At 35.9% G+C, this 10,000-nt stretch overlaps 2 protein-coding genes across 5 annotated transcripts in view; one reads left to right on the top strand and one right to left on the bottom strand.

The window, feature by feature from the left end:
* LOC119572287 (gamma-interferon-inducible lysosomal thiol reductase-like) overlaps nt 1-4,371 on the top strand; it is a 21,506-nt gene extending 17,135 nt beyond the window's left edge. For 3 of the 4 annotated variants that reach the window (XM_037919307.1, XM_037919304.1, XM_037919306.1), the window contains one exon: nt 319-4,371. The gene's annotated coding sequence lies outside the window, so the exon portion shown is untranslated. The remainder of the gene's footprint in view (nt 1-318) is intronic. The other variant, XM_037919305.1, reaches the window with a different exon arrangement.
* Nucleotides 4,372-6,517: 2,146 nt separating this feature from the next.
* The window catches only part of LOC119572288, a 31,705-nt gene continuing 28,222 nt past the window's right edge, over nt 6,518-10,000 (bottom strand). The window contains exons 9-11 of the mRNA XM_037919309.1: nt 8,644-8,814; nt 7,211-7,357; nt 6,518-6,695 (exon numbers count right to left, since the gene is read on the bottom strand). Of these exons, the coding sequence (XP_037775237.1) occupies nt 6,600-6,695; nt 7,211-7,357; nt 8,644-8,814 (414 nt within the window). The 3' untranslated portion in view covers nt 6,518-6,599. The remainder of the gene's footprint in view (nt 6,696-7,210; nt 7,358-8,643; nt 8,815-10,000) is intronic.

The raw sequence follows: 10,000 nt of genomic DNA, 5'->3' as shown, positions 1-10,000 counted from the left end.
CATATACATTCACACACACATATACATTCACACACACACACATATACACACACACACACACACACATATACACACACACACACACACACATATATACACACACACACACACATACACACACACACACACATACACACACACACATACACACACACACAACACACACACACACACACACACACACACACACACACACACACACACACATATATATAATGTATTTTTTATAATTGATCTATATAAAAGTTTTTTGTTTCTTTCTTGTTAATTATTTATTTACTTTTTACAACTAGATATTTTATGATCATCAATTTCCAGTGCTGTTGTCCTCATTACTGAAATACCCAAGGTATGAAGAATATAGGAGGCTTAAGTGAAAAATTTTAATTACAAGAATCATCAACAACAAAATTTTAGTAGAGAAAAGGAAGTAGGTTTTGATATGGTAATAATCTGCAGTGAGGCAAGGTAATTGAAATAGACAAGTCAGAATAATCTTTGATTTGAAGAGTACCAAGTGAATTTCACTGATTTTATAATGACAATAATGATAACCTTTAATGGGCCTTTTTTGATAGTGTTTTTTTTTTTTTTTTCTTTCTTTCTTTCTTTCTAGTGTGGGGCAGCCAATAATACCCGTCAGATGCACTGGTATTTGATAGTAACAAAACCAGTGGTTAAACTTGCTTATTCGTCATTCTGTTGATACAATATAGACATGGCTAGAAAGAGTGCATTTTAATATTTGTAATAATGTTGCAGGATGAAAGGTATGAATAGCTGGTTGTGACTATTTTTACTGTAGAGTGATCTCTTTGTATTGTAGATGGTGAGATTATCATTTTTAATTTTTAATTTTTAATCAGTCTTGATCCTATTTCTCTCAAGAAGCTGGGATTATTGTTTTTGTCACTAATTTAAATTAAGCTTTTCTTTATGGTAGTTTCTCTTTATGAAATAACCTAGTACATATGAGATTATATAGTTGTACTCATTTATTTGGATAAGACGTTGATAGGTTTTTAATGTAGTATTTTTTGCATTTTGGCTTATATATGAGAGGAGTATAGAGTGTCTTTTGTGTGGTTTTACAGGTGTGTCATTTTTGCTGAAGGAGTTAGTATAAGGGAAGGTCTTAATACATTTCAAGCAGAATGTAACAATCTTACTCATGGGTGAGGCTTACAGAAACTGTCCAATTTTGTTTTGTTTTGTTAGATTTGTTTACACATAAATACCTTCACAAGCACTTAATCACCAAGGAGGCACCTACTAGATCGATCTGATCTCACCTTTTTTCCCTATTCCTTGAATTTTGGAAAAAAAAGAGTTTGTGTCAATATTGTTATTGAGATTTTTTATTCACATCATTATTATATAGTAGGCAATAATAATGGTAATAAAGATAAAGTTTTCCTCTCCCCAAAGTCAAGGAGTAAGGTAATAAGCAAGGTCAAATTCGCATAGTGAATTGACTCCTTGGTGTTTCAAGAGCCATCAGTATGTAAACAAAGTTGATAAAACAAAACTACAGGAAAGAGGGCATGTGTTAGAATGAATTGTACAGCTTTTTATGTGTGCACTGATAATGGACCTACAGCTTAATGGGAAAAGTAAAGGAATTTGTAAGGGGAAAATGTGCATTATTAATAGTAAATCAGCTGGAAATGACCAAAGTAGAGGATTTTTGAGTCCAGAAACCAAACATTGACTAAAGGTTGGTATTGGACTCGACACTACTATTCAGTTTTATGGTTGCCAAAGTGTAGAATAAGTGCTATGAGACTGAAAATTAACTTTTTTTGATAGATAGTTTTGATTTGAAGAATACACATGTACTTTTTTATAGGAATTGTAACATACCATTCCTATTAGTGCAAAGCATCTTGAATGATATTGATATTTTACAAACATACTATTGAGATTATGACAAAGATACTCATTTAAAGAAATCCATTTTGATTATTTGATACCATAAATACTTATTTAGGCCTTGGTTATATAATTGGTTAGAGATTTATGTATATACTTTCATCACCAGTTATGATCTTTAGTTTATTTCAAATGTGTAGTAAATGTTACTATTGCCTTTAAATCTTTTTTCTTTTTTTTTCCTTTTCCTTTTTCTCTTCTCTTCTTTCTTTCTCTCTGCTCTTTATTCATTTCAGATGTTAGTTACATTCTCTGAATATTTTTTGGGTGAGCAATTTTTTTTTACGAGATGCAACAAGCCCTGGGAAATGTGGCAATTTATGTTAGTGATATATATTACTCTTTAACGAGCCAGTAATCTAAAAGGGACAATCTGTATTATATGAATGTAAGTGACCTTTTTTTAAGAGTTAGATAAAGATCACCATTGATAAATGTGTTTTAGCTTAATCTGGCAGTTTATGATAAAAGATATATGTTTAACAGCAGATTATTTAATATTAATTTATGATTATCTTGAAATAATATATCTCTGTCTATATATTTCAAAAGAAATGAAATTAAATGAATCTCTCAGAACTTCAAACCATGATAATGATTTTATATATTTGAGCTACCACGTGAAAAAGGACAGCACAGTAGATGAAGCATATTTTTTATATTTGTAAATGTAATTTCATGTTTTGTAAGTTCAACCTTTTTTTTTCTTTCTTTTTTTTTTTTTTTTTTCTTTTTACATGAATAATTATCTTTTGCCATAAATCTTCATGACTTACATCTGAAGGAAATAATTATTTGCAATATCAACAGCTAATTTCACACATTCCATATTTATGTTGTGACAATTTAAAAAACTCGGACTGTGCAAGAAGCTGAACTCTTTTGCTTCATTTTCTCCTTTAGCAAAATTCAGTTTGTAAGACTGCTGTAATGACCATAACTGTTTCTGAGTGGTAAACAGCATTACTGAAGGATTTTTGAGTTTGGAAATTGCATTTTTTAAGCATTATTTCTCTCCTCAATTCGTAATTTTGAGAAATGAATGCTTCTCCGGAAAGTGCAGCGATTGATGTGCAATTTGTGCTTGTGATAATTATTATTTTTATCCTCAATAACTGCTTGTCTTTTTTTTTAAACTTAATTGTAAATTTACTGAGGTCTCTCCAGCCTCACAAAAGATAATTATTTGAAAGTTAGTATATTTGATAAGGTTTATTGTGGGTTATGAAATTAATATAACATTTTATATTACATAAAACAAAAAACATGATAGAACCATGTAATAGACTAGACTATGAATTGACATTACACATTGTTATCATCATTAAGTACCAGTAAGAGTGAGAGTCTTCATTTTTTGAAGGTTTCCTTGAAATTAGAAGCGATATTGATGTCAACTTTTATAGGGCTTTTTTCTTTTTAAAGGTTGGCCTATTAATATTGCAAAGCTTAATGTCATAGTTGAGTATTGCACCATTTTTGGTTATTAGCTTGTCAGACAATTCATATTGAATGTGCATGTGTAGTTAAAAAAAAGAAGAAAAATGTTAGCATTATTGTTGTCCTGTGTGACCATGTAATTTGTGAGGGGAGTTCTTTTTTGAGAATTTTTAATGAAAGTTAAGATTGATAGGTATCAACAGTTTAAAATAATGCATTTAGGCTTTTACAGACCACATATTCATGGGTGTGTAAAACCTACCATGGCAATGAATGTACAAATGAAATGCCCAAATACAGTGGTATGGATGAAAAAGAAAAACCTATGTTTTAGCCATGAATTGTAAAGCAGTTTGGAATGTGGACCAAGCTGTTGTTTTGGTAATTATCTTAACAGTGTATTTTACATATGTCTTTGGCTTATGTAGCTTTTATTCCAGATTTGAGTCCAATCAACTATATCCAGTCCAGTTTATGGATAAGTTGGCTAAAATTTGTAGTAATTTAGTTGAAAATTAGTAAATATTTTGGATTTTGCTGAAGGAAAATTAGCGAACTCTTGGTAAATGAACAGCTTTAACATATCAAGATCAGATTTTATAGCGTATCCTAAAGTTGCCTTATTTTTTTATTCCTCTGTTTGATGTTGGAGTCCTACTTCAAAATTTTACATACAGTAATTAAAATGTTTATACTGCTTATTATATTAAAAGTACATTTGATAAGCCAAATCTGGCACAGGATACAGCACTGTGACCTTTGTCATCACTGGATACATAACGCTTAGATCTTGAGAGTTTCCTGAATCAGATTTCTGTGATAACTTTAAAAGATCATTTTTAATATTGAATCTTCCTATACAATACATGGTTAAGATAACTCGTCTTTATAAATGGAAAGAGCACTGTTATTCAGAAGCCTTTTGAAACTGTTGCGTATCCCTCTTTATCTGTGATGGCTAAGTTCCATTTTATACTTAATAAAAGATTTCGTGGTATACATAATGCCTTTTTATTTCCTTTAGAATACCCTTTCCAATACCATGACTGCATGACTGTTGGCATATAGGACCTAATAATTAACTGGCCCCCCTCTTTACCCTTTCCGATCTCCCCAATCTCTTGATTATTGTTGTAGAGGCTTAGGAGACAAAAACTGAGGCCTAATGTAGGGGATCACCCCTATCTTGGACCTCAGCCCTTGTCTCAATTATTTTTGCATGGTCTTTTCTTTCATTTTCCTTATCTTCCCCAAACCCTTTCCTTGTCCAATTCTTAAGGTGTGAGAGACATATGAAGAAGATGAAAGGCTAACTTTGTGCTAGTCATGAACGGCCTTAGTGAGTTATGGGCATTGGTTAATTGTTAGCCCTTACCCTTCATGGGGATCCTGACCTTTTATCTTCCCATGTATTTCAGGCTTACAATGGTCAGTAATAAAGATTTTGTACCCCTTGGGGCATTGAGGCTTGCCCCATTATCAACTACCCTCCCTGAATCTAACTCCTCTGGTTTACCGACCCCTGACTCTCCTTTGATCACTGTTACACCACTGCTATGTGCCACTCATCCATACTGTCAACTTAAACCATCGGGAATCATCTACCCAAGTTATAACTCAACCTCCAGAAGACACCCCTTCATCAGCTCCAATATCTCCGATCCCATCTCCTGCCCGGTCCTCTCCATTTCCTCCCTAATTTCAACTCTTCAACCTTATTGCCTTCCCCCCTAACAACACTACCTCACTCCACATCACTCTCTCTTCCTCCCGCTCTCGCCCTTCCACAATTCCCACCTCTATAAACCTTTTGAGTGCTCTGTTTAACCTAGTCAAGTGGGATCGATTTTTTTTGTGATTCCCCTCTACAGCGCGTTACTCTGACACTACCCAACTTTTCCAACAATACCTCCAAAAAACAAATAGGCAAAGTTCATTCAGCAACCGTCCTCTACACCTTGCTTTGCCCAGATGAATTTCTTTTTCTCTCTCTTTTTCCATGTGTCTATATGTATGGAGACTTCAGACCTGATGTTCGTCATATTAATGCTGTAAGGATATTTAAGCGGCATTTAGAATCTATACATATTTCCATAAAAGGCATGATGTTTTGCTGAACGAATAATAATAGATGTCGAATCATAACAAATGACATCTGTAGGGAGGGATGAAATGGCTGGTAAGCGAGTTTTATCAAGAACAGGAACAGCCTAGTCAAACGTTTTCCCCCTTTCATTTTTTTTTTTTTTACAAATTTACCTTCAAATTTTGAATATAATGTATGTATAAACCACTAGAAATCAGTTCATAATTGGCAGTTACACATTTTCAAGTTTAGTAGTTCACAGTGACCTGAGCAAATTTTGAACCTTGCCAAATCTGTGAATCTGAATAATGTATATTTTCACCAGTCAGAAAAGATATATATCTTCGTAATAGCTTTTTAAACCCGTTCTACAAGATGGAACCATGTCTATAAGTAAAACATATAATAAATTAACAAAAAAATATATACACATACGTGTCTTCAGTAACTTTAACCAAACATCCCGGACGAACTGTTAAAACCTTTTCGTTGACATTAAGGGTTTAGTGTGCGATCTCATAGAGATTTTTTCTGTTAGTACTGGTTAATGAAAGTCACAGTAACAAGTGGTTCTTTTACTTTTTTTGTATAAAAAACACCACGGTAATATCAGTTCACGATTTTACAATATTCAGCTGAAAATAATGCAATATCAAATGCCCTTTTGCATAATTGCAACAACAATTAAGATGTAACAAAAGAAAATGAAAAAACAAGAATGATACACTACTTAAATAAAATATGATATTAAGCATACAAAAGAACTTCCCATATTTAGGAATATCTTTATAAATTCATTGCGTTCTTATGAGGGAAACAAAAGTAATTATATCGAAGTAATTATAAATACCCTAAGTCAGTGGCGGGATTTCATAATACTTAAATGATAAGGCTTATTACCATATAAAAGCGGAAAATAAGAAAAATTGTATCGTCTATTTCCGTATCAACTGAAGAGGGATTACTGTTCATTTTCTATACAATGATATACATTAATCGCAAATATTTTCCACAAGTTGCTACGAGCTTAAATGTTTTCTCTTTTTTTCTATTCTCTTCAAGGAATCACACTTACACTGCACATTATCCCAGGGAAACGAGGTGACGGTCCTTACGGCACCTGAAGGATAAGGTCAGTCATCTACAAACAGTTCTGATGTGGCGGTCCGTCATAACTGGCGCAAATCTGACTCCTCAAAGCCATGAGGGAAACGCGCAGCCGGCGGTTGTCATACCTCTGTTGTGATGAAACAGAATAGGGTGGTCAGAATTGAGGCGTTCTTTTGTACACGCAAACATATGCATAATTATGTCTACATGTGTACCTATACATATGTTTACAAGTCTGCCTCATGGGCGAGGGGGTTAGTTTGATTGATCGCAACAATTCACAATATACAGAAATATGTGAATGTTTTTGGTTTCAGTGTAACAGATGGTTTTGCTAAAATTAGTGACGAAATGTCGGCTCAAGTGCATAAAATTTCCAATTTTCCATACGAGCTTGGATACCCTACTTACTACCGATGTCCTTTACAACACTAATCAGCGTAAAACTGCTAGGAAAAAAATCCATACACTCAGACTAAATCATCTTCCACACACCACTACGTAAACAACACACGCAGGCACGCACGCACACACACAAACAAACACACAAACCGCCACGTAAAGAGGTAACCGCGGACAAAAACACACGCAAGCAGACGGAGCGGAGCGCGCGGCCCCAAGGCAAGCAAGCCACCCACTCACCCCGTTGATCGTGATGGTCGGAATGAAGTGCACCTGAGGCTTGAGCGAGGCAGTGCGGACGCCGTTCTGGTAGAGCATGACGGCGCCTCTCACGCTCTTTGCGCACTCCTGGAGGGGCGCCCAAGCGATGCCCACTTCCTCGCTGCACTGTGGGCGGGGGAAGGTGGGACGGTTTTAGGCGTGGTTGTGGGTGAATGCGGAGGAGGGGAGGGCGTGATTTGTGAATCTGTATATGCATATATATATATATATATATATATATATATATATATATATATATATATATATATATACACACATTTATATGCAAATATGTATACATATAATCAGATTATATGTATACATGTAATCTACCTACCTATCTACCGACATATTCATCTATCTATATATATGTACGTGTGTGCTCAGGGGAGAGAGAGAGAGAGAGAGAGAGAGAGAGAGAGAGAGAGAGAGAGAGAGAGAGAGAGAGAGAGAGAGAGAGAGAGAGAGAGAGAGAAAGAGAGAGAGAGAGAATATAAGAGAGAGAGAGAGAGAGAGAGAGAGAGAGAGAGAGAGAGAGAGAGAGAGAGAGAGGGAGTGGGGGCGGGGGGGAGGCAGACAGATTGAAGGGAAACCCAAATTAAGGACAATAAACAGAATTCAAATACCCTATGTACAACAATCGTCCTTTTCAGCAGAAATGCCTAAACAAAGGAGATAATACACAGGAAAACACTTTCACAACGTCATTCCTGCCAATGCTTTATATGCACGACGCCTAAACACAGGATAACGAGTCTTTGGGTCGTGGTCTTGGCTTCAGTGGTTCGTAAGTTCTCAGTCATTCACAAGGTCTGCGTTTTGGACACAACTCACCTGTTTGCTACACTACTTTTTAAACTGTAATGTTAAATAATTACTTTATGATTATGACCTTTTCGTATTTTTAGATAGTCATTTGTGTTGGGTGATGTTTATTTACGTAGCTGAAAAGTGTAAGAATGGGTAGAGTTACAAGGTATATTCTATAATGCTGCTGGTTGAAAAATACGGATTGACAACTAAACTGCATAAAGTTGAATCCATTCTATGCAGTCGGTCAACACGCATCACGTACCTGTAAAGATCCTTTCACTAACCGATGCGTTTAAATTTCTAGAAAGTCAGTAACCATCAGGTATCGCTGCGTCTTCGTCAGTCTTTCGTATCCACTTGCAAGTTTGGTCACATGGTCTGGAATGTTTTTATATAAAATGGATTACAGTTTCTGGGAAATAACAATGGTAACAAGTCCTTTAGGAGGTACTCAGCCATTTCCACTCCTTGGCGATTTTGCGACTGGTAGGTCGTCAACGGTCCTGTGTATAAGGGAGGTCACGTTGCAACTACTTCGGGTGGAAGGTGTATACTTCGTTATCTCACTTGGCAGAAGTGTAGACATGCTACCAGCTTACCTGCTTCCCAAAGAACGCCGGGTACCGCTTGGTCATCATACACTGAAAGAATTCGACCTGGGTGCCAATAGGGAGGGAGTTCTGGGCGCAGGACATAACGCGGTTCCCGTAACACTCGTCGGGTCCGTGCTGGCACTGGAATTCATAGTCGCCCGTTTCTGTCGGAGTTGCCTGGAGAAGAGAGGATTTTGTATTTGCCGAAATAATCCCGTGTTTCGATGAAGTGGGGAAGAAGGAAGAGTTCGTCTGCCCGTCTGAAATTTGTTGAAAACACACATGCACAAAAAGTATACAATCATCGTCCATGAATTTTTACGAGATCGAAAGTAAATTGAGCAGGTGTATGCTCTCTACCTAACTCAAACGTTATTTTTTCGGTACATTTGTTCATGCAGAAATTTTCTCGAGTATTCCAAAGTGTAAATTTTAATTTCATTATATTTTGTTTGTTTGTCAGCTTATCAATTCCATGCGTTTCATGTATCATTACTTCTCCACACACAATAAGGAAAGCAACAATCCAGTTTGTTTATGAAAAATATTCAATACGTATTTTTAAAGATTTGTCGCAGCTTGTTTTATTGATAGTAATGGAAATTTAGGGACTTGAAAGAAATTTTTAAGAAGTCTAGTTGAGGCTGCTATAAGCCTCATCAGAGAGAGAGAGAGAGAGAGAGAGAGAGAGAGAGAGAGAGAGAGAGAGAGAGAGAGAGAGAGAGAGAGAGAGAGAGAGAGAGAGAGAGAGAGAGCAAATAATTTCATAAACTAATAAAGAAATTTCGTAAAATAAAGCATCGATACCAACAACAGTTTGCGAGAGGCTCTATGCACACCAGGAAGCAAAGACATGGCAGATGGAAACCGAACGAACGTGCGTCTGAACTGGAGTGAGTTGCCCTGTGGTTCATAAATAAATTATACTAATACCTTCTCTTTTGTGCGGAAATTATACTAAACAATAACAATAGTTCTAGCAAATACTGCTAGACAACACGGATATCTTGGATATTTATGGCATCTCCACAATCCCCCTTTAGAAGCTTAAACGACCCCCCGGATCCTTAGTCAGTTTAATACCCCCTTGGAATTAACCAACATTAGCACCCACGTTAAGAACCAATGCACTAACTACACAATAATTTTAGTTTAAATAAATTGCAATATCCTCATCGGTATATGAATAATATGGGAGGATGAGTCAAAAGACAGTAAAGGAAGAGGAAAATGTAATGAGATGCAACGAGAGAGTAGGTGAATGGACCGCCAGCGTAGTAGGAAGGATTGTCACTGGGCGTGGGGTGGAGGGGAAGAGGGTGACATCACTCTTAAAAATAGGAAAAAGATACAGAACAAATAA

The sequence above is a fragment of the Penaeus monodon genome, chromosome 4 (assembly GCF_015228065.2).
Source record: "Penaeus monodon isolate SGIC_2016 chromosome 4, NSTDA_Pmon_1, whole genome shotgun sequence".
Classification (NCBI taxonomy): domain Eukaryota; kingdom Metazoa; phylum Arthropoda; class Malacostraca; order Decapoda; family Penaeidae; genus Penaeus; species Penaeus monodon.
This window is presented reverse-complemented; position numbering and strand designations above follow the sequence as displayed.